The sequence below is a fragment of the Brienomyrus brachyistius genome, chromosome 21 (genome assembly GCF_023856365.1).
Source record: "Brienomyrus brachyistius isolate T26 chromosome 21, BBRACH_0.4, whole genome shotgun sequence".
NCBI classification, from domain to species: Eukaryota; Metazoa; Chordata; class Actinopteri; order Osteoglossiformes; family Mormyridae; genus Brienomyrus; species Brienomyrus brachyistius.
In genome coordinates, this window is record NC_064553.1 from 8,375,141 (window position 1) to 8,400,763 (window position 25,623).

General features: G+C 46.2%; 1 protein-coding gene across 3 annotated transcripts; it reads right to left on the reverse strand.

The window, feature by feature from the left end:
* Positions 1-757: 757 nt before the first annotated feature.
* LOC125716738 (ribonucleoprotein PTB-binding 2-like) lies at positions 758-25,262 on the reverse strand. 3 transcript variants are annotated; one of them, XM_048989373.1, is made up of 15 exons: positions 24,856-25,262; positions 21,968-22,034; positions 15,695-16,164; positions 9,364-9,555; positions 8,024-8,147; positions 7,472-7,554; positions 6,569-6,667; positions 6,231-6,345; positions 5,789-6,042; positions 4,564-4,714; positions 4,167-4,327; positions 3,037-3,126; positions 2,480-2,593; positions 1,858-2,037; positions 758-1,620 (listed from the first exon to the last, which is right to left on the reverse strand). In XM_048989373.1, exons 1-15 carry the CDS (start codon positions 25,105-25,107, stop codon positions 1,483-1,485), a joined length of 2,490 nt encoding a protein of 829 aa, XP_048845330.1. In that variant the 5' UTR covers positions 25,108-25,262; the 3' UTR covers positions 758-1,482. The 3 variants fall into 3 exon arrangements, with proteins under 3 accessions (XP_048845330.1, XP_048845332.1, XP_048845333.1); XM_048989375.1 differs by having other exon boundaries at positions 4,564-4,675; positions 24,856-25,261; XM_048989376.1 differs by lacking the exon at positions 24,856-25,262 and adding an exon at positions 24,762-24,831.
* Between the last annotated feature and the right edge of the window lie 361 nt (positions 25,263-25,623).

Sequence of the window (25,623 nt, forward strand, 5' to 3'; positions counted from 1 at the left end):
GAATTCAGCACAAAAACTAGATGAACAAGGGTGATACTGTAACATAAAGATGTTTCAAGAGACCCTGGTTGTACTAGAAACATTGTAAAATACATACATCCATCTTCTGAAACCACTTGCTATATTCAGGGTTGCAAGAGGTCTTTTGCCTATCCCGGACCCTATGGGTATAAGGCAGGGAACAACCCAGGATGGGGCGCCAGCCCATCACAGGGCACAAGGCAGGGAACAACCCAGAATGGGGCACCAACCCAACATAGGGCACAAGGCAGGGAACAACCCAGAATGGGGCACCAACCCAACATTGGGCACACACGCACATCAGTCACTCACACTTGCAAACCTACGGGCAATCTGACAAGTCCAATTAACCTCAACATGTTTCTGTGGGGGGGGGGGGGGGGGGAACTGGAGTACGCAAGGGAAACCTCACGGTGATACGAGGAGAACATGCAAACTTCCACACACATGGAGCCATGGTGGTGGACTTTGAGGTCCCAGAGGTGTGAGGTGACAGTGCTAACCACTGCACCGCTGTGCCACCCCTACTGTAAAATTCACGTGCTAGAAGTCAAGCCAAATTATGTGGATATTCTGGGGGGGGGGCAGCTAAATAGTTATTCTAGAACCACAAAAAAAATCTATGGAAATTCTAGAATTAGCAGTAAGAAGATCACTGCGTTGTTAAATGTTGGTCTTGGAGCAACTGATTATCTGTAGGATGGAGGACTATTTCTCTAAGAAAAAAAGGACTCAATACAATAGTACTGTATTTTTAATATAGTTAGATTACAAATGTGACTGGAGGTTTGAGCAGGTAGAAAATGCTCCATAGACATCAAATTGTATCACATTTTCAGATTTCAAACTCACCCAAAGTGAACTTGAGGATGTCACCAGAGAACCTCAATGCTAAAGTGCTGTAAAAAGGGGGCAGTCTGTCCCTCAGCAGGCAGGTTTATGGGGAAAGCAGAGCTCCGACGTCCCCACAAAACCTTTAACCTGTGAAGGTCCCCACTGAAGATGTCACCAATCCTGTTATTTCTTGGTCTTAGAACACCAGCTTTGAACGGAAGCAGCCTTTCTCGATGCTCATCAAGTCATTGCGGCTGAGCAACGGTGTCATAATTACGGAGGAAACACATTAAAGGATTTTGTTCAAATATAATCTAAGGCGGAAAATTGTCAAGGGATACCAGTGCTTTATAATTACATTAAATAATAAAAAAAGTTACATTCTTATTAGGGACTTTTTATTTCCCTTTAGGAAGAAAATGAAAACATTCCTGGGAAGAGGAAAGGACATGGACACACATCCCACAGGAAGACTGCAGGTTCACAAACACAAAGAGAGCATTATACACAATTATATACTATTAAACGTTAAAGCGTGTAAAGAGGAGACCATGAGAAAGGCCCGGAGTAAGCAGAGGGAGCGAGTACCGACAGCACATAGATGGCTCAAGCTACCAGAAGGATCGACTATATCCTCTTCTTCTTGTGCTGGTCTGCATAGAGGGCTCCCGAGCCCCGGGAGGGCTGCCCTACAAGGGGCCTGTCTGGAGGTCCTTCCTGCAGAGTTGGAAAGTCCCGCTTGAGTGCCCGTGTCTGACTCTGGTTCTGGCAAAAGAGAGGGTGCATAAACAGACAGGCCGTTTGGAAAAACTGCACCATCTGAACGGTCCGTTTCACTTTTTTTTTTTATTGCTGCACTCTTTGAAGCCCAAAAGGACTCATCTTAACACCAACTAAGGAGGACAATTACACTGACTGAGACTGCGATCACAACTTGGAATAAGTGAATCTGAAACTCATAGCGTATGAGGCAGCTGTGAAGCTGCCCAAGGCTGTACTTACATAGTAGTACTGACTCCAGTCTGCGGTAGCCTGTGCTGAGTGGGATAACGCGACTGATGCTGGAGTGATGTGCTGAATACCCCCGTAGGTTGGCATAACGGGCACAGCATTGTACGGAGCACTGCCGTTACCGACAGACTGCAGCGTGTTGGTCATCGAGGTTTTGGACAAATCAGCCTCCTGTGGAGAGAGGAGAGTAAGGCCTCCATTGCCGTTCCTGATCAAACTACAAAGATATTCTTGAGTCAAATCCAGCTGCGTGCTCACACACAGACACATACACGTTTAGAATTCATATCTTTGTGGAGGCGGTCGACTTCATTTCTATGGGCAACACACTATTCCCAATCATGACAACCTTCACCCCTACCCAGCCCTAACCTTAACTATAAGGTATCCAAACAATACACAAAACTTTTGGCTATTTTAGTTTTATGATTGCAGTCAGATTTGTATATAACTGAATTTTCAATTCTAGGGGCTGAAAAAATGTCCCCACAAGGTCGTCATAACAGGTTTTTAATCACATTGTGGGGACACATGCATGCATACACATACACTGAAACAGAGGCAGACAGGTACGCAGACTGACAGAGACACACGTGCAGACAGACAGAATTACCTTGGTGGTGTCCCTGTGAGGGAAGTCCTGCACGGACATGTGTGTGTGTGAGTAGCACTGATTGATGGTCTGCATGTATGCGCCATAATCCCCATACGACGTGGTGCCAACATCCTGCGGCAGCCATGAAATAAGAAGAAACTAAAGCTAAACCAGGCAGAAACTCGGAAAGATAATGGGAGTTATTTTATTAAAGACTATCACATTTAAGAGCAATCATTTGATGGTCTCGATTTTTACCCCCCTGCCCGGCCAATGTTGAAAAATAATGGTGTAACTATGTGATGTGTCGACTTACCACGATTTGAACAAAAATCACTGATTTAAAACTAAAAAAATGAGAACTCGAACAGAGTTATAGTTACTGTTGAGATGTTAACCAATCCTATCATCATCAACTTACATTTAAACTGAACAACTGGATTACTTTGTCAGTGGTAGAGATTCAAGGCTCCCTCAGCACGAAAAGCCGTCATGTGCAGTTCTGCGTGGCCTGGAGGCTTGTGGGTATTTTTAGTGTAGTGGCCATGTGCACGGACGACCCCCAGAGCCCCCACCCGCTCCTGCTGCTTCCCATAGTCGCTGTCCTGGGGGGCACCGCTGTAGGCCTGGGCTTGGTAGTTCTGGTACCACTGCTGAATGGCTTCCTATAGGACAGACCATACAATTAAAAACAGATATCAAGCATAAAACATATTGGTGTTCGTTGCTTTACGACGGTCCGGCTTACGATATTTCTACATTATGATGGCGCGATAGCGAAGCATAATGAGCAGCAAATTTAACTGAACTTTGATCTACTCCCGGACTAGCGATATGCTGCATATTATCTGCTGATGCCAGGCCACAGCGGCATCCACCCTTCCAGTTTACGTTCACACAGTGTTTAACAACATATCCTACAATGTTTTTTTGTCCTGTTTGACCAAATACACTTGTATTCATTTACTTACTTTTTAAAATCGCTGGTATTTACTTATTTGCAGTAACTATTTTACTTATTCAGTGACAGCAGTTATTCACGTACTTATTGCACTCGACATCATCAGAACGTAACCCCATCGTAAGTCGAGAAGTGACTGCATGCGTACGTGTTTATATAAACAACAAACACAGTAATTTATGTCAAACAAGAATCTCCCCCTGGAATCAATAAAGTTCCTTAGTCTTAATAAAAAAACATTTTAACCCCAATACTGCTTCAGCATGGGGTGGGGCACCTTTATGGGAAAAGGATGGAAGGCTGGTAGACGGCATGCAGGTGGCTGGTTCCCCCCACCCCTCCCCCACCCCCCTGGTGTGTGTGCCACTCAGAACTGAGTCACAGCCACAGTATGCCAAGTGCAGGGCCAGCTGGGCAGCACGAGGGGCACTCAGCCGGGAAAGTCTCACGCATCTCGCCACCGGGGGCCCAGATGGGACGCGGCACCCTCAGCGGTGCTAATTCTGTACTGCACAGCCCACTGACAACGTTTATAAGAGCATACAGTCAAGGCACGTGCCTGAGGGAGAGTATCGGGGAGAAAACAGACACACAGACACAGACACAGACACACACACACACACACAGTGTGTCACGCTTTTTAAAGGCCCCTAAAAACAGACACTCAGGGTTCTACACAGCGAACAGAGAAGGGCGCTTGATACCGGCCCACAGTGGCACATGCTGGGATGGAGTCACAGTCACCTGGGAGTACTGTGGACCGTACTGTGACATGTAGTCCATGGGGGTGTCTGTGCCGTACAGGGCCGTTGAGAGTGGTGGGGTGAGTTTGGGCGCTAGCGCCAGCCCACCAGCGAACGCATTGCCATGCAGCGCTACGCTCGTTGTTTTTCCGCTGGCAGGGGCTGGGCAGGGGGGAAAAATAATAAATAAATAAAAAGGTACAATTGAGTGCTTTTGAAAGCTGAAACCCCCCTCCCCCACCTTATGCCAGGTCAGAACAGAACCTGGTCTTTCTCAGCTACTGCAAATCTTTAAACAAGCTTCCCCCATGAGTGCGGACAGTGCAGTAAGAGTGCAGTGTAGGCACATACATGTTATTGGGGGCTGGGGGGGCCCTTGGAGGGGGGGGGGGGGTTACCTTGCAGAATGATGCCTGGGAGCACACTGGCCAAGTTCAGGTACGGGTTGGTGGGGATCTTCAGTTCCTTAGGTGGCTCCCCCAGCAGTGAGGTATGGTTGGCGGCCAGAGCCTGCAGGGTGGAGGGTGCAACAGAGACCGAGTCGCCAGCCTGCCACACAGACGCACCATTAATTAATCCTTAATGAGCCCACTGAGGACGACAGAGTTGTCATTGAATGTGCCCCCCCCCCCAGGCCATTTTGGGTACAAATTATAAGTTAAATTTTAATGAAAACCACATCAATGGAGCGAACAACAGTGAACTCATAGAAGAGACAACATGACTGTCACTTTTATCACAAAGGAAAATGGCAGCTTCTGGATATCGTGCATTAGGCCAGGTAGGGTCCCTCACCACTAGCCGCTAACCTTTCCCTGCCCTCTATAGGACCGTGAATAATCCAACAAGGTCAAAGTTACACCGACCTAGAAAACGTGACACGCTAACCCAGTTAAAGTAGCGCGATTAAGGACGTCGACCCTGTACCCCGAAGGCTGCTCGCTCATGCCCCTGGAGGATCCTGCAGTTATACCCTTGAGCAAGGTCCTTAACCTGAATTACTTCAGCAGACTATCTATATAAACTAGCAAAAAGCCTCTTTGCATAAAATCATTCAGTAAGAACCTAAATATAAAGAATTAACATTTATTCCCATCATCACTGCAGTAAATGTGCTTCATCGTTTAAAAATATATTTAAAATATTGGTAAATTTCCATTGTATTTAAATTTCCATTTTTCATTGTGAAACACACACACACACACACACACACACACAGGTTGTGTTTAGGGTCTAAATCACCGGTGCTCAGACTGGGGGGTAGTGCCAAATAATTACGAGGATGATTTTCTGAAAATACTAAAACATCTTCTTTCATCATTTTGTTGCTTGACAGATCTTAGCGATCTGTTAAACTGCGTAGGAGATTAGCCCCCACAGGCAGAGCAGAATTGATCGTGTCCACTCCCTTGCTGAATGTCACCAAGGGGACCCTCCCAGACCTTGGCTTTGTGTTGCTGATGGGATTTGAACCTCAGGGAGACATGCATAGCCCTGAAATAGCGCAACTACTGTCAGATCAGTGGCTTGGAAAAGAAAATGGTCACAAGACTATGCAAAAAGTTTGAGAACAACTGCTATAAATGAAGCGGAACTGGTTTCTGCCAGTAGAGGGCGTCGTACCGTCCCCGTAGTGCTGTTCTCGTTGGTGCTTGCTGGCTTGGGAGCCAGCGTGGAGTTCCTGCGGGCGTGCTGCAGGGCTGAGGCCATGGGCTTCGTGGCCCTGGGGCCAGAAGGCGGCTTATCGGTGATGAGGGGTCCGTCTGGCTCACCCCCGGCTGGTAAGCCCAGGATCTGCCTGCCGGGGGGGTAGGGCACAAGCCCCGAGCCACAACTTGAGGATTTGGCAGCAGCGTGTGCTCCATCCTGAGATGGGTCTAGCCGGGGTGTTCGAGAAAAAGACAGAAAGTTGGGAAGGTCATCATCAAGGGACACGGGTTTACGGTCCGGCCACTGTGCAATAAAAGCAGTTGGACCTTAGAGTCGCTTAACAAGAACACATTGTTATCCAGCTACCTGAACAGTACTATTTTATCCAAAGATGTTAGCTTCTGTTTAAACGCACCAGTAGGGCAGTCTCCCAGCAGGCCCTTGCCTGGGGACATCAGGTCCATGGCTTTCTGCAGCAGCGCTCTCGAGGGGTCCCCCAGAAGGCTGGGGACTGAGGGTTGTGAGACAACCTTAAAATATAGGGAAGCACAAGTCACTAGGAAGGAGTGAGGACAGAGAAGGAGGATGGCACATTAAACAGCCCCCCTCTGCTGACCTTTCCTGTCCAAACTAAGTTTGGGAAGGAGAAACCATCACTTTGCCTGCAACATTAGGGGTGGGTGGGGGGGGGGGGGGGGGCTGTCAAGCGAGGAGCGTCTTCACAGACACGCCGGGGGAGAGGGAGACACTCACGCTGCTGACGGGCTTCTCTTTGATCGGCACCAACTGCTGCTGGGCCAGCTGCATCTGAAGCAGATTCTGTAGCATCAGACTGTTCCCCAGCAAGGCATTCTGCAGCGAGGAGAGTGCATTCGTTCAGGGGGGGGGCTGGACATGCCCAGGTACTGGTGCGTCCACGGAGTGTCACGATACACCATGCTGCTCTCATTTCTTTATAGGTCTGACCACCTGATCACCGCCCAATCACTGACTGCGGAGACGTCTCCCCCCCGCTTTACAGGAAACACGGCCAGCTCACCGACCAGAGCAGCTAGCATTCATAGTCTTCATCGTGACTCTGCAGAACCCAGCTCACACTTACGGAGGACATTTTATAAACTGGCTCCTCACTCATGTTCAGAAACAGGTTTTTTAAAAAAGTATAAAAATGTACGAAGAACTTAGCTCATAAAGGAGGAAAATCACACATGCATCCGGAGTGGATGGGATGTGTCCATGCAGAAGGGATGCAGATGGGGAATTGAGGATGTGTCAGACCTCTGAGTGCCAGCACATTGCTTTGTGTGTGATCCTATAAGTATCCTTGTTACGACACATTATGTAATAATGCAACAAAATGTAACAAATTCTCATCGCATAATGAGATGTTATTAAATAATGCGTTGTCACACTGTAACAACGGTTTACGGAATGACACCACATTGTGTAATAACTTGGCAAAATGTAATTTGTAGACTATATTATAAATTTATATAGCAACATTATCCTATTATTATCATTGTTATTATTACCATCATTCAATCTGTTACATTCTGTCAAGTTACTACATAACGCAGTATTATTATATAATGTGTTGTTACAGCCCCTCTTCTGTGCTCGCGAAGATCCCCACCTGGAGTTAGAACTACACCTTACCTGCTGAACCTTTCCCAACTGGACCAGTGCTGATGTGAACGGAGGCCGCAGAAAGGGCAGGCCTTGCAGCTGCGCAAACTTCCCTGGAGATGGGAATGGGGGGGCGGGGGGGGGGGGGGGGCGGCACACAGGCCCTGGTGAAGGTCGGTGTTATCTGTCTGCTATCTCTTTAAAAAAGAAAGCGAGCATGGCTCCTCTAACGGCAGCGGGCTTCAGAACGAGCGAGAAGCGTCTCGTTTAATCAGCTGCTAAAATTAGCAGTGGAATTCCTTAAAGGTATGAGCCGAAAGCCCTTCAATTTACTGGTCTCGCCTTCCTTCATTCTGGGATGTGACTCAGCACTCTCACTAAAAGTACAGACACACGGGTGGGTGAACCATGTCAGCTCACTGAAGGACCACAAATAACACAAACAGAAGAAACTTGTACATTTTTCTCTAAATAGACCAAATACTATATATGATATTTGTCTCCAAAGACCAAGAGCAATTTGAGGCACCAAAGACTTCCTATGCATCCTGTTCTCATAATGGAAGGACCGGACCCACTCACCTGTGTGTTTGACCCCGGTCAGGTACGGTCGGAGCAGAACCTGCAGGGCAGCTGGGTTGTTCATGCTGCCCAGCAACTGGGCTGGGCTGGGTTCGGGAAGCAGGCCTCTCCTGCTATTGGACATCTGTGGGAACACAGGAAGGCGCCCGCAGACATCAGCCTGCAGGAGAGCGCCAGGGAGCACTCACAGACAGTCGTGTAGCACAGTGACTGGGAGTCACAGGCGAGCGTCTGGCCGTCACATCCACCGAAACCCTAATCTGAACGTCAGCCCGGTTATTCGGGCTGAACCAGTGGCCTGGCCAGAACCTTCAGCACGTGCAAATTAATCTGAGTCACTCAGTTTGGGAAATCAATTTAAGAGCCACTTTGGCTCAATGAGACCTTACGACTTGCGATGTCAGTGGTACCTGAGCGTGTGAAAACGGCAGGCTGATGGCGCTATATCGGGACACTTGAACCACCCTCATTAGGACATCCCTGCAGTCTCGTCCCCTCATCCTTCGAGAAGAGCAAGTCTACACCCCCCCCATCCCCCCCATCCATCCCCATCCCAGCCCTAATCACATGCGGCAGGCAGAACTGGGAGCACAGTGGACCCTCAGCGCCTTCGGAGTGGAGACAGCGCTCGTGTTGACGAGCATGAGAGCAGGCAGCTAGATGATTTCAAAAATAGTATGTTTTTCCTGGGCTGTGTGTGGCATTGCGGGACTGACACCAAGCGCGGAGCACGCATTTAGAACGAAGCAGAATCTCGCTGGCAGCGTATCGGAGGATGTCCATCTCCATCCCGACTATTAACAGACCAGAGACTGGAGTCCTACAGAGTGACGTCTTCCACGGCCTAATTAAAGGCCGTTTGACTGGAAGAAACTCAAGCCCACTTCGGAACGGTTCAGCAGTTACTGGGCTGGCCTGGCACCCCAGGCCACAGCGCTGTTGTGGGGAAAGATCCAGTTTCAATCGGTTGCTGTGAAGATGATGTTATTTTTAAAGGATTAATCCCGGCTAATGCCTCATTGTCACAATACATTGGAGGAGAAGCAGGTGATGGAGAGTCACATTACATTTATCTGGCGTTCGAAACTGTTTGGGCACCTCTGTCCATTCCTATGTATAATCAGAGAATTTCTGGTGCTGGACTTCTCACTGACACCCACCTCCTGGACACTGACCAAAAAAAGCCCCCTCTGGTTTAGTAAATTTGAAAACTGTAAGCTGGACACAATATTTTTATTGTTATTGACGTATCGTCAGCCAGGCTTCTGTCCGCTCTCTAATTAGGCCTCAAATAGTGCCTTGGTCAATTCCTGAAGCAGCCAGCAGGAGGCGACACTCACCACGCCCTGTGCAGCTATCAGAGCAGCCAGGGTGCTGCGGCCTGACGTGCCGGGGGCGCAGAAGGACACGCGGATCTCATGGCCCCCGAGCAGCTGCCGGTCCATATCCATCAGCACGTCTTCGGCCTGCTCTGCAGTCTCATACTCCACCACGGCGAATCCCCTCACGTGGCTCCCTTCGTCCTGAGCCAGCTTTGAGGAAGAGGAAGCAGGACAGTGGTAGCATAGCATCAGAAACCACAGCTAAGCCATGCACTATATTACTCATTTAACAGACACTTGTCTAAAATGACTTACAGTAAAGGGGTTATAATGTCTGTGCACCATGGGATTTAAACTCATGGCCCTTGTGTTGTTGGCATCATGCTCTGCTTCAGCTACACATGTGCATCAACAGCACTGAAGCAAAGAGGTTGAATTTACTCCCTCTACAAACCGCTTTCCCCTCCTTTTAGTGCAGAATTACACACGGCGCTTATTTGGTCACAAAATCAGGAGGTTTCCCATCATGCATCTGGGCTGACGCTGTGCCTGTTTTCAAATTCTGCTGCCGACAGATTGAAGCAGCCCTAAGGCCATGTAAACAATGTAACACTCTGCCCTTCCCCATCATAGCCCTGTTTCATTTTACAGACACGTGCTCCAAAAATTTCAGCCCTTCATTGTACTAGAGCCTGGCTGCAGATCCACTGTGAGGCTAATCCAGTGAGAGACCGTAAATACACTGTGGGATGTGAGATCCATCCAAGACTTATTCAGAAATATCGCAGTATTGACTCAAGTGATGTCACTTCTGCTTAGAAGAGGAATGTTTTTTTTTTTGTTCGCTATAAGCATGGGAGTTTCCTATTATTTGGCTGCTACAAAACACACTTCCTACATAGTTGTTACTGCTTGTCATGCGCAGACTGTTCAATACCGTTATACCACTCACAGATACAAATACAGACGAAGAGTAAGTTGGCCTGAATCGAATCACAACTGTTCTGCTGTATTTTTTTATTCAATAAATCTCCGTCATTCAAAAGGACCATAAATACAGACAGGATCGATTTGGAAAAGAAATACTTGAAGATGATAAACAAGTGCTCCTCCGATGTCTATCTTAACCCTTAAGATTTAAGCATAGTCTCGGAGAAATTAACATTAAGCAGACATTATGCAGCACCAGCATAACATACTCAAAGAAATATTTCCTTTAAGCAACCATTCATTAACATTACAGCATTATTTAAAGCACAAAAATTCACTGGCAGCTGGTGCAGTTCGTCCTTATATCCAATACAATAAAAAACTATAAAATAACTTATTAAAATTAAAAACATTGCACATTTAAATCGGATACTTCCAATCCATCAGTGGACACGCCTCACAGTGGATGTGCAGTCAGACCCTTCCCGTTCAATGCCATGGTCGGGCAGCAGGGGGACTAGTAGTTAGCATCTCAAACAACAGAAAGGACGTTTAATACGGAAGCACCAAATGAACCCTGCTAAATCCTCGCTTTCTGCATGCGAACAGCTTACGCACTCAGCCACTGAGTCTTTTTCCTGAGAATGCTGCAAACCCATAACGACAACGTAAACAGACCTTTCAGGCCCAGATTTCTTGGCTTGGCTCACTGTTGTGTCCCATCAGCCTGTAAACAGGTCTGCACATGGCACATGAAACATAAATAATTTCAACAGCTTGTTATTCAGTGTGAGCACTTTTGCTAGGTGCTATCAGTTACCACTTTTACCCGAAAGAGGGGATTCTGGCTCAAATTATATGGCAAAACCTTGGGATATGGATAGTATTTTATCTTAATAATATAATCCTAAGTGAATATGATATTCACAAACTTAAAAGACTAATCCATAAACCCAAAAGCTATTTAGCGTATTAGCAACACAGCTGCTCTAGGTTTACATTTTGAATTCGACTATTTGTTCAAGAGGCAGATGACGTCTGAAATACAAGTATGTATTCAGAGTGATAGTACAGCTGAAATATTGACTGTGTGATTATTGCATTAAAAAAAAAAAAAAAAACCAATGAACAGCAGCAATGCTAATGCTTTCCCGTAACTGCAAAAATAATTATCAGCCAATTGGGGTTCAGTCATTCCTGGACAAACGAATCCAAATTACCAGACATCAGTCCTCAGCTAATGAATGATGAACAAGCCGCTGAGAACTAATGTCTGGTATATATTATGGAATCATATCAATAAAGGTGAATTAATAATGATTACTTGTTATTGCTTATAGTTAGGCCCTAGATCACAAAAGTATGTAGAAAAGGTCTTCACAGACCTCATGATGCTCCTTCTAGTTTACAGTTCTACAATCCTTGTTTAGACAAACTGGCAGTTCTATCGCCGAAGACGACACTGGAGAAACCACAGTGTCTTTTAAGCCTTTCAATAAACTACCCTTATTGGCTATTTGTGTTCGAATTCGTCAACAGTTAATTGGCATCACAAGAAGAACTGATACACCAAGCGGTTTGAGGAACTGGGCCTTCCCCGGAGATTCCCAACGGCAGGTCACACCTGTAAAGGAACGCCTTTTTAATAAGCTTCCCAGCTAGGTTATCTGCCCGTAGGCTGCTCCGGTGATGGGGGCCCTGGTTGAGCTGGTGACAAAAGCCTATTTTTGCAGAAGAACCTTTGAGAGAATGAACAGCATTTTGGGGAAGCGGGTTCCAAAAAGGTTTGGGTGGAACTCGCAGACTTGTTGGAACTGTGGAAATTGTGTTTGAGAAGAGGTGTTGAGTTTCCTTAGTTTGAATAGAGGAAGGACTAGAATTAGATCTGAACTGAGCACATTGAGGATCAATATGACTTAAAGTTACTCTGCCCCCAACGAGATTTGAACCAGCAACCATCCAATCATGAACATGAAGTCCTAACCTACACAGTCACATACCACCCAAGGATGGGATTCAGCAGAAGGTGGGTTAAAGCCCTTCCTTTTGCACATGGAAAATGGGTTAAAGTCCCACTTGGCATTTCAGAAGCCGGTAGGAATTCCATTTAATGGATAAGGCTGCTTCTCAGCTTGTGTGTTAGAAATGAAAGAGAAAATTCCAGAATCTGCTGCATGTGTCTAAATGGTGTGTGTGTGTGTCAATGTGTGAATCGAGACTGAGTGTCTTTCCCCAGGTCATGCATTCAACGTGTTGTTGTAAATTGCAGCTGACTGGGTGTGTGTGTGTTGCTGGAAGTGCAGTATGTATGTGGGGAGAAGCATCTTTCTATTCTTCTGTATTGTTGAGTTCTGCATATTTCTTTGCATGTAAATTCTGCAATATGACTAAAATTGCACAGAAATGAGCGATAAATTGTGGTAAAATTGGTTCCAAGGTGGAGGGTTTTGTGTGGAGATCATGTATCGGAAAGAGTCAATCGGACGGACCAGGGCGTGAGGTGGATCAAAGGGGCTGGTCAGAGCACGGTCCTTTCAACAGAGAGGTTGGCTGAAGTGAGTAAGAGACAGAGTGCTGGAAAGGAGAAAGGGAAGGCAAGAGATGAAACTAAACTGGCAAGGGATGCTGTGGGACTGCAGCCAAGCCTAAGAACGGAGGAGGGAGATGCACTAAAGCACAATGAGGATGAAGATCTCTTTCTGGCAGCCATTTTGGCTCACAGACCGCTTAAGTTGCAGGGCATGTGTCAATAGAGCGGAGATCAGCCACACAGTCATCAGCCGTGCAAAGGCAATTCCGGACAGGCAAGGGGAACAGACAGCTCTATCAATGCCAAAGTGCAAGTCTGGAAGAAGAACGAGGCACCTGTCCTAAGCAAAGCATTCATGTAGCAAATCTGGCAGTGATCTTAAGTCAAGCGGCGAGAGTGACAGCAGTGCTGACAGTGATCTGGGTGAATCACGGAAGCCTGACAGCCACTCGCAAGCCCTGAAAAAGGGCAAGACAGAAACCAAAATGCTGCCACAGCGTGAGTTTTCTGGTCCGGGGGAAGGGAGCTACAGTGTGGGCATGTTGTCCTTGGGCACCTTTGGAGTTAAGAGAGACAGCGGCGTGGAGTGGGGGATCTTAAAACGGACCCGGCACACTTTCAGAAATATCTGAGCGTAGCAGAGTGGCCAAAATCCCGCTTGGGGAGACACAAACATACTGCTAGACTGAGCTCGGATCTAGGGGGAAGCAGGCCGTGCTATATCTGTGGCCAGCCTAACGAGTTCGTAACCGCCCCTGCGACTGCTTATCGGACACATGCAATGCAGTGACGTGACCAGGATGCCATACTGGGGTGGGCTTGGGGTTATGCTGGCTGGGCACCAGCGTCTGATTTTATCAATGGTCTTGTGGGGGGTGGGAATGGCAAAAAGATTGTGAAATTGTCAATTTCGACGGCGACTCGGGAGGGGGCGTTGACGGATGATTCTATTAAATCACTATTGATTGGCTACATTTGGTGTGTGTGTGTTGGGTGGGCAGTCTGTTTGGCTGGCCCACACATGGCCACGCCCCTCTCTCTCATGATAGGTGGGCACTAGAGTTTACTGGGCGAGACTGAGCCTCTCCTCTACATTTCTCTTTTGTTACTTTTCTTCTGACTCTCTCACCACACTGTCCTCAGTCTGCTGGCTACTTTGCCAGCAAAATTTTCAACATCAAGACTCCTGCTGTTAACCACAGTCTGTGACTGTTTCACAAGCAGCCGATGTGATGGGGGGTTGGCATGTGGTCCGATCAGAAGGGATAAGAAAATAAACTCAGGCCCAAGTCCTTCCATAATCATTACGTCACCCAGCAGGTTGAACCCCCCTCCACCCCAGCCAAACAAGGGAGCAGTTAAAAGCTTAAAATCCCAGATCCTGGAACGTGTGACCTTTCGGAAGCTGGACAGGAGTCGTAAATTATATCACAATGGAAGGAAAACACATTACAGCAAAGAACCGTACAGACCCATAAAATTCACACCTCAGGACTGCAGAAAGCCAAAGACTTGCTGTTAATAAGCTGAACGCCCCAGATGTCACAGTCCCTCATGCTTGAGGGTCAGCGGGAGGTAGCTGACGGCACTGCACCCTTTATTCGTTTTACAGTGAATAACGAGAATGTTTCTGAATTTAATCTTAAGCGTATACCCTGCTTATCACATTCTCCGGCACATCTGTGCTAACATGGAACAGCTGCTTCTGCCACTAAACTCCCTACAACTGCGGTGACTGCCACTAAGGAGCGAGACCGAGAGCAGTCAGCAGCCCATAAAACACCCAATCACCGCCATCTGCACAGCTGTCAGTAAGGCAGTGGGGGATTTATGCAAAAGAAAAAAAATTCTATATTAAATATAAACAATCAGTATTGCAGCCACAGGAAATGGCTGGGAAGCCTAGCATAACGCTGCTGGATTTAGAGTAGAGCTTCCTGGGAAAAGCGCTTGAAGATGGTGTACTGTACTCTTTGGAAAATACTCAACTCTTGTTATGCCAAAAACATCAAGGTATGACTCTAAGCTACCCTAGTTGGTGGCGTCTCAAGTCCCCCCACAGAACGTGCCTTGTGATGGACTGGGATCCTGTGCCCTGCTATTGCAGTAGTAATGCTGCTGTAAGGAAACTTCAGTAGCCCCCAAATATCCTGGTATAAATGTGTGTATGGTGTGTGTGTGTGTGTGTGTGTGTGTGTGTGTGTGTGTGTTACATAGTACTGTTTACGCACAAAAACAATGTCTTAGGCAGTCAAAGAAAATGTTTAAAGATATGTACTTACTGCCAAAAAAAATATTTGCTCAGAAAACAATACAATTTAACATTATTATATGAACAATAAATAAACAAACAAACAAGAATTTCTAGAATACCCCCACTTAGGCTCCCAAACCTCTCCTCGGGGGCACCCCAAACATTCCACATATTCATTACATTTCACCACCAGCTCACTAAATTAATATTAAGTAATTAAGCTAATATAAATTAATAATTCAATGAGGTATTGATTAGCCAAACATGGTAGGCTAGTGGTATATTGGTTGGCTGCTGTAAATACTTGGGTGACATTAGGAGAGGTTTTTAACCGTTTAAATTGACACACTTTTTTGTGACAATTTTCTTTGGTTACCTATGGCTTTTGTACAGTATTGTATGTACATTCATACAGATAAAATAAAATAGAATAAACTGACTCTTGCATTTTACTGGAGAGACCAACTGTAGCACAGTTTCCTTGTGTAATGTCATGTTGTGTATTCTACTGCTGTCTGATTCTACTGCGTGATTCTTGCAGAGAGGGCCTACTCCCTCCTTTCGTTGTACGTGCACACAATGACGGTAAAGTTCACTTTGACTGGAGGACAGCAAGCGAAGGTGCTGGTACTCACCTGGCAGAAGACGGGGCTATGGCGCTTGCCAAGGATCTGGGCAAGCTTCTCGGCGTTGCAGAAGTCCGGGGGCAGCTTGTCCACGCAGAGGCACTTGGAGTGCAGGTGGGCGGCGGTTAATTGGTTGATGTCGGCCCACTGGACCATGAGCGCGCGGTCGGCCAACAGGCGGCCCAGCAGCTCGGAGCGTGCCCGTGACGCGGAGTCCTTCTTCATGTACTCCACGAAGCCATAGCCCTTTGAGTAGCCCGTGCGCTCGCTGTACACCAGGAAGCAGCGCTCTGTGTTGCCATGGGCCCGCACCAGCTCCTCAAACTGGGCGGCGCTGAATGCGTGCGGCAGGTTGGTGATGCAGAGCAGCGCGTCGGTGGGCTGCAGCTGCACGGTGAGCTCGCGGCCGCGCACGCTGCGCTGGTGGAAGGAGCGGATGGCGTCCTGGGCCTGTTCGCCGTTCAGCAGCGTCACGAAAGCTGCGGGCGACACGGCCAGTGACTCACTGTGGCCATCGCAGATACCCACCCACACAATCCACAGTGCATGCAAACAACACGCAGGACACATACATTTATACGCAAGTGACCATCCATTCAGGACTGATCCAATTTGGCTAGGAATGAACCAGACCCCGCGCAGTCTAGAGGGATACAGAATTTCGTATGTCATGTTTTTCAACAGCCTCCATGACCATCAAGGGGGAGGGGAGACAAAATCAAACAGAACAGAAAGGAAAACAGCGACAGGCACTAACAGCAACTGCAGCAGAAACAAAGGATGCCAACCCCAAGCGTTTGGGTGAGCTTCGTGATTTTACGTGCCAACAGCATTCTCCAACGCGGGTGACGCCAGTAAATGCAGACGATGCGCTAACGTGGCGAGGAGGCACCTTATTACACTCCACGCGCCCAGAGTTACTCAGCGCCATTACAATGTTGGCCTCTACTAGACTACCTGTTCAGCCATGAGAGTCCCCCCCACCGTCCCCCCCCATTCCATTTGCTATGCACATCTACACTTTGTGGAAACATAAGCCCATAAAATATGAGCAAGCAGCTTTCAGATAAGCGGCCATCGCTCACTACAGCCATCCTGCACCGGTGGAGGGAGAAGAAACTGTGTCGAGGCTAATAACTTAAGTTTTCAAAGAAAAAACCCTTTGCTTCCATTATTTACTGCAGGCGCTTTGTGAACAGGTACAAACAGAGAGAACAACGGCTTGGAAAACAGCAGGAGGGGGTTTAGAATTGAGGAGCAGTAATGATTGAGATACTGAGGCTTTTCAAACAGTCGTTCAACAGCCCATCCAAGCAGGACAAGGTTGTCAAAGTCAATATGCACTTAAGGATCCCCAGACTTTTGCCGATGCATACATGAGGCAGACAGGCAGGCAGGCACCTGAAGACGGAGCCCATTTAAGGAGTGCTTAAATATATAGTGCACTATGTATATATGCACATACCTAATATGCACAACCAACCACCCAAAGCCAAAACCTTGGTTGATGACCAAGTATGTAACTACGAACAACAGAATGTGTGAATTAATTGGGCTCTAGGTTGCCCTTCCACACTTACACACAACTTTGCATCATGTCCAGCTGGGAAAGCCGGAGAGCAGCTCGGCTCCCGCTGCGCTGAAGGCTAGTTAAAGGGCAGGGATCGTGGCAGACCTGTGCTTCAGGAACTTGGGCTTACAGCCACGTTGCATCATCAGACTCCATCGAACCTCACAGCCCTGTCATCCGAGGCAGACGCTCCTCCTTGGCAGTCTCCTCACCCGGCGTAGTGCCAGACTAACCCCGTATTTTCATCGCACGAGATCTACCTTACTCCTGTTTGGGGAATCTTCTAGACACATCTAAGCTGACACTTCCATCGCCGTGCTGAGTAAGTTTACAGCTCTAATTACCCATGGGAGAGATGGAGAAGTTAAAAATGTGAGGTGCTTAAAGAGGTAGCAGCGGAAGACGGAAGGAGAAGTGGGAGGAGGAGATGGCAATGACATTTTCAACCTTAACAGTCCAGAAGTCTAAACCACGGCTGAAGGTCCTCGTTTAATATACAAGATTCTGTTAAGAGGGTTCCCTCTTTAGGGTTAACGTTTGATTCATATGCCAGGTGTTCAAGAGTCCTTCCCCCGAAACACTCCATCAATTAAAAAAAAAAAAAAAAAAACACCATATTTTTAATAGAAGGCTATACTATGCAGAGAGATCCACAAGTCAGGAAAAAATATGCAGGACGCAGTCTTCTGAAGCAGTTAATGCAGTCATAGATGAAGCTAGTCTACTTATAACAACCTTAAAAATGTCTTCACTAAGATTCTCTTTTAATGCTTTTAAGGCTGCAATTTTTTGGGCTCATACTGAGCATGTTAGACACACACACGTATACATGTACTAATTTATTGATATACACACAGACACCCACAGAAAGTACACCCACAAATACACACAGTCTCACACGCACGAGGACACAAAGCCGCGGCACCAGCTGAAAGCATGTTGTGCAGATTCCAGGTTAGGCTCACCTAAACCCGTAATAAACTCCAAACAAACGCGGCAGCTTCAGGCTGCCACGTCGCTCCAGGAGTCGAGGGAATCAACTCATTTCCTCTGTAGCTCACACACAAGCCGCAGAGCAACGGTCACTGGTAGGAGGCCAAGCCTACTTTGTAATGGTACAAACTCAGTAACGACTAAAGGCATTGATTTTCCACGGGATGACACTTTACATTTGGCGGGGGCAAGCTCCTCGCCGACCGTGTGTACATTCGAATCAGGCTTACCCCATCCTAATGCCCAGGGGGTATTTTAGCCGAGCAGACAGGCTGAGTCGCCACCCACCCCCGCAGCCTCACGCTCCATAACAGTTCAACTCTTTATCATAACAAACTCGCCCCCCCCCCGTCCCCCCATTACATCCAATAACCGCCTCCCGCTGCGAGGCACCAGCTGTCCTCCACAGGCAGTGGGACGAGGCCGACTCCCACGCCCTGGCAGAAAAAGGCACAGCGCCGGATCACTGCGGCGACGAGCAGGCGCTAATTCCCCACGAAAAACACTCTGTCACCCTCCACACGCGGTGCTGTCTTATGGCCAATATTAACGAACGTGGAGAGGCGGCTCACCAGGCAACCACAACAGAGCCACACCGATGAGGCTTCATCTTTAAATATCTCCCAAGTGAATTTTTCCCTCCTGGTTTCTGTACTGCTTTTTTTTTTTTTTTTTTTTTTTTTTTTTTTTTTTAAGAACAATAAAAAATTAGGAAGGTGCCAACTTCAGTTAAAAGAAGCCGGTTTGGCACTCGTGGTTTTCGAGAACAGGGCAGACAACTCAGCATGCTGACTAGGGACCCAAGACAAAAAAAAAATAAATACATTGAAATTCCACTGTTGGTGAGCAAACCTTTCTGGAGGGAGGGGGGTGAAGATGAACCTCGGAAGCGAAGTTTAAAACTGTGCACTACTGTTTCTATATTAAGAGTTCCTGAAGAGTTCATTGAGGGAGTGTGTTACATTGGACTTGCGCTGTATCACCTCGCAACATCAGAAGCCATCAAGGTCCAACTCAGACATTCACTGTCGATGATAGCGATGGCTCGAGATAGGATCTGCGATCAGCCTGCGGCACGTGCACACAGCCAGAAAAAGCTCCGCCCTAACCCATATAGCCCCCAACAGCATGCTGACTGCCCCGCCTGTCATGTCACGCGGTCCCCGTGGGGGTCCCCGTGGAAGCCAGAGCCAGATTTTACTTCTCCTTAAGGGGAGAAGCAGCAGGGCAGATTATGACTGACTGCATGAACATCCCCCTCTATATGACTTCCAATACAGCTCCCTGGTTCTTCATTCCAGGAGTACATCAGCTTCCTTCAGCTAGTGGGGGTGTAACAATACTACATTTCCAACTGTAAGCCTAGGATTCTGATGGTGGCAGTCTTAACATTTACTGAAGCACTACCTGCAAACTATCCAAGAATCATGAGACACTTGGTTAATCCTGCACAATTAGTACAAAACGGACATCATCTGACCTGGAACCGTATTTTCCATGACGGTGCCCCCCCCCCCACACATGCGGCCATTTTCCCAGCATCCCTTGAGCCTGTGCTTCCCCTCCCATTCTCTGCTTGGGGAAACAGCGAGGAGATGGTCGCCCTTTTTCCTTACTGGACTGCGTAGCTTCCTTCTTTCCTTTCCTTTTTTTTTAATTCTGTTTGAGTCGTTGCTTGGAGAAAGATGCTGTGGGAGCTGCACACCTGGCACCCTGCCATAGCGTGCTGTCGACGGCTGTCACACCTGTGTGCATGTGTCTGTGTGCGCGCAAGGGCAGGGGGAGGGGGGGCGTTTCAACGAGCTTTAACAGCAGCACTCCAGTGGGGACAAAGCCGATGAAGAACCTATTATTAAGGTTTCACACTTAAAAGGTGAGACTACACACCCTCTCCACTGTTTGGAATTCATATTTTAACACATTTTCAGATTCACACAAAAAACAACAACCGATACCCAGTCATCTCTGTCAGCATAAGACAAGCATTATGGGTAAAATAGGTACAGGGGCACATTAATGCAGCTTTATTAACACTGTTTAGTTTGTTAGCTATGGGATCTTGTGTTCATATATATATCCTAAGTCTGATACGTTACTAATCATCCGGTGCTTCATTATCCTGTTACATAAGCTGTTTTTAGCTTAATTGGAGCAGTTTACCTCTGGAGAGTAAACAGTAAAGGAGTTGATGGCTTTTTAAGGAAAAGAGCAGTTTGGTTTGCACATTGTAACTTCTCCAAGTACCAATCAAAAACGCTGATCAGTCTTAATCGGCAAACACTCGACCTCCAACAGCCATTTAGCTTGATGTTTTTAAAGGACGTGTTGGCAGGATACACTCCTAAAATAAAAAGTATGCTGGATTTATTCACAGTAGGTGTCTCTGCACTTTTAAATGGTGGCACACATGGAGTGAAATATGCAAGGTGGAATATCGCCTCACTCTGCCATACTGTTACCTGGCTCTTATATAATATGTACGTGTTTGTTTTGTTTGCTATTCTTAGAGCCAGGCGCAGTAATGAGATATATCTATGCAGTACTTGCTCTGACATGGTCCAACACTGTCTTATGCAGGGGTAGAACTTAAGAACATCTGCTACCGGCCCTTTAAGCTAGTTCAGTTAAAAAAAAAAAAATAAAATGTAGTCCAACATTGAATTTTTTTACTAGCCAGCGGGCTTGTGTTCTGTACTCTCATCTTCTGTTTAAATATCTCACTGCAGGCGAGTGGGCAAGCTTAATTTTCAGACCTCTTCATACGTTTCAAGCCTACCAAGGTTACACCTCATTCCCGTGAGCCACGTATAAAACAGCGAAAACATTTTCTGCTCTAAGATTTCCCCTTGAGCATTTTGGAAAAGAAAATATTTGATTATCTGCGTGCGGTTTTTTTTAGATGAATGAATGAATTCTTTAATTCAATCCAATAATCATCCATGCAGCTACAGAATATTCTTACTTTTTGATATAGATACCACCAAATTTTCTAAAAGGTTATATTTGAGTTGCATATCCAATGACAAAACCAGCCGCCGCTGGAACTGATCCCAGTTTTTGTGCTGTACGTTGATGAGCGTCAATAGGCACTGATATGACCTCAGGGACGTTACTACCAGACGGGACAGCTGAATTCCCACGTAGCCAGGCCAGACTGCTTTCTGCTGCCAAACGGAAAGCAGTGACGTAGCTTTGATCAATGGCGGCACCTAGCTGGGAATGCCGAATTTGTGGGCCCATGGCTCGATGTTAAGCGCCTCCGCACTGTGACAAGACCTTGTGTAAATCCCTGCTGCATGTTAACCATTCACACTGTCTTATTTCAAGGTGATGAAAAGACGGAACTCATACAGGGAGTGGCAGCTATGAAATGTACATGCATTTTCAGACATAAAACAACACAAAGCAACATATTATTAGGACAACTACCACCAGATAATGCTGGCTTGCAAAGACATTAAGAAATCGACATGTATTAGAAAATTCACAAAACTTGGAAAGAAACATATTTGATAAAATGGCAAGACATAAAAATGTAATCAGCATTATCAAAGTGTAAAATTTGTATTTTAAAGATGGAACACGTCCACTGTTAACAGTTTAGTATAAACACAGTGGGAGGGAAAAGAGTTTCACTTTCTGATTGTATCCATGCCAAAATAAAAGTTAACTATTCAACTCTACCTGAAAATATCTTGTATTTTATAAATGGTTATTACCTGTTCCTTTGTTTTTGTCCACATAACAGTACTTCAGCTCATATGATCTCAAGACATCATGGACCTCCTGTTGGAAGAAGAGATTAAGAAAAATTATCAAGAGCTGCATGTCAGCGTAGTCTTGATTAATAATGTTTATTTTACACTATAAAAAAGAAAAAAATACTAAAAAACATATTTTCTATATTTTTTCAAACTGGTGTAGCATTATCATATATTCAGGTTTAAGGTTTTATTTTAAACTAGCGTGAAGATTTACGAAGTGTATTCCAAATAATTTCTCAGACAACCCGAGTTTTCATGCAAAGACAAACGCAAAAAGGTCATTAAATCTGACATTAACACCTTACCATTTAGACTTCCAAGCTTACAAGAACTGAATTAACTGCAGTCAAAACCACACATTCACACCTAACTGACACACCCAGACACTTAATCCATTGGGTCACCTGGACATCGATTATAAACAGTACCAATGAACACAATACAACCAACCAAATATTTAATCATGACAAAGCATTATGGAACTGCTAAAATACAAGAACGTTCCCACTTGTTTTGCCTCAAGAAGCAAAAGCTAGAACCAAGAGGTACATTTCAGTTCCTTTTTTTTTAATACAAGTGTTTCTTGAAACTTCAAACAATGCAAAAGCTCAGCACCAGCATTAAAAGATTCATTATTGGCTTGATATTAGGTTTATTCTACCAGTTTTTTGCAAACAGTCTAAAATTTTAATCAGTCTCAATTTTTTGTCCAACATGAAACATCTGGAACAGCTGCAGCAGCCATCAACATCAGCATGGGGAAAACATAATCCCTCGTCCCTGCTTTTCAATGAACATTTTCAAAGCCTGACAGACCAATCAAGTTTAATAAGGCACTCCCAAGGACTGACAGCATTGACAAACCTGAAAGAAAACCCCTCAGGAAACTGCAAGTCAAATGCTAAGCACCACAATTATGATGATGATGCAGACTTGTATGGCTGTAGTCTTGCTTTCTGGCAACACAAAGGGCAAACAGTCCTTTGCTGTGCCAACCTGGTGTGGACAGCATTTCATTTATTGCAGATAGTCAGCAGGAGAGCCGGCACTCTTGCCAGCACACTTGAGTACGACAGAGGAGTTCTTCATGAAAAAGGTCACAACAGGGCCAAAGGAACACTGTGATTCGAGGCGACGTCTGTAGGCAGACGTGGAAACCGTCTGCACACGCCCCGAGGGGATGTGTGTCTGCTGTCTGAGCCTGTCAGCGGTGGTTCTCAACACAGTGCGTCTGCAGGTTTACTGAACACCAAGGATTATGCCTAACTGTTGAGATGAGGTGGGCATTAAAAAGGCAGTTCTGAAGGACGAGATCAGGGAACATCTGCTGTTGACAGACAGAGCAGGACACACACACACACACAAAATCACCATCAGGACAGGAGGCTGTCAGGACAATCACATTAACTTATGACATGCATTCTATATAAATGACTCAGCTAGCCTCTCTGTCCATGGTCAGAGTTTTCAACTTCTAATGAGGTTTACCTGCAGCTAAGGGGCCCTAAATAATTAATCTGTTAAACTGATCACCAGTCTCAAATGGGAAGGTGCTCACTTCCTTATGGCACACAACTCAGTAGTTCCATTATTTTTAGATCATTTATACACTACTCTCGCCCAGGAATTGATGGGAAAGTCATCCCAAGACTGAAACAGCCTATAAAATGATTGCACTACAGCAATATTAGGCAGGGGAAGACACGCCGACTGCTCGATCAAATGGTATAGGAACCAGGTTCTCGTATTAATATTTTACCTCACCAATTTTCTCATTCACATACTTGGAAACACGCCACCTGGACTGGTGCGTGTGACTGTATACATGCAAAAGTTCAAAGCAAAAAAGAAGTGATAACTTTAACGATCAGCTTTGAGGATCAGCCCATCCTAAACAGACAATGTTTTTGCTCTTTTCCCATACTAACAATTTTTACAGAATTATTTCCTCGTTCATTTCACGCGACAACCAGACCTCCACTCTTAATTAGCGGGGTTAATCAGGCAGCTCTCATCCTAAAATGCCCCGTTTTTTATGCAGATTTAACAGGCGACAGCACTCCAAAAAAAAGCGCTCTCTAGCTGGATAGGCACTGCAGTAAAACACACCGGCGTACGTTAAACCCGTGAGTCGTGTCGAGTCCATTTTAGGCATTTATTAAGCGAGTCACCGGCTAATCGCCATGTTGTATCAACCTATAGAGAGCAGGGTCATTCGCGTCCGTCAAGCTGACGGGAAGACGCACCTGGCAAACTAAAGGCTTTAGTTCTGTAACCAAACGAGAAAAAGACAAGTATCACGAACTTTGTATGACACCATTCACGGTTACCGGGGTAACAGCATTTATAAAGATATCAATAATTAAAAATATCATAAACATAGAATGACAACGTAACGTATTAACCCAGCAGGATATTAATGAAGGGGAAAAGTCACCAATAATTCGTAGACTCGTTTTGTCCGCTTCAGTGTAGGGGGAGCGCGGCTCGTATATCATTTATGCGGAGAGACGCCGGCGAAGCGGAGATCAAAGCGAGCAGCTGGCGCGTGCAGCCGAGAGCTGCGGACGTCCGTGAGTGCCCAGCCCGTCCGCGCGAACGCTGCAGCGCTGCACGAGCCGGCTGTACTCAGGGGATGCGCGACGAGAAATAAGTTTGCTCGAACTATGTTCTCAACTTAAGAGACACATCTCTTAACAAGGAGGAAACTTCCTACACATACAAGAAACTTTCAAATAAAGATACTTACTCGGGATTTATGAAAGTTATAGCCCCTACCAACACTCATTTTAGTGGTGCACTTTAACACCTTAAACCACTCGTGTAGTTGCTGAATGACTCACCTGACTAGTTGTGTCTTGAGGTAGGTTCTTGATCAAGATTTTTCTCCTGTTGCTTAGCTCCCTGTGAGTTTTTTCCAGCCTTCTGTTGATTTCCTCTGGCGGGAGATGGTGCAGCGATCGCAGGGTCAGTCCCTCGGATGCCGTGGATTCATCCTGTCGATTCTCGGCAGGGCTGTCGGAGTTTCGAAGCAGTGCATTTTCCTGCATTAACGCATGCACGATCGGCGGCTGGATGGAGGAAGTCGCCGCCATTTTGAAAAAGCTCGATTGCAAGTAAGTGGAAGTAGCGGAGGGTCTCGTCTGTTTTACAGTCGTTCGATCTACTCCGGCGGGTGGAAAGGTATAAGCTTGCAAGCATCACGGCTTAACTGAAACAATCGTGTGCGCTGAAGGACTGGCGCCCCCCACCGTTCAGAGCAGGAATAGCGACCCCAACCTGCTTAACCACAAATCACATTTATTTTCTTCACTAAATAAGGGAGACATGGACATTTTTTCGATAAGGACATTAGTTATGGACGTATTAAATAACTGTGCGGTTGTATGCATATTTTATATATATATTCTTTACAATTCGCACCTTGACTATCTGTTGACTGCAGATGCAGAATAAAACGATTTCCGTGTTTAACTCACTTCGCAAAGAACAGGCTTGCTTTAGCGGTTCTGCAAATGTCTTTGTCGCGAAATTCGACTGCGAATCATGTTAAGAACGACCACTTAAAAAGCCCTCTTCACTCCTCATAGTAATTTCATATATAATTCCTA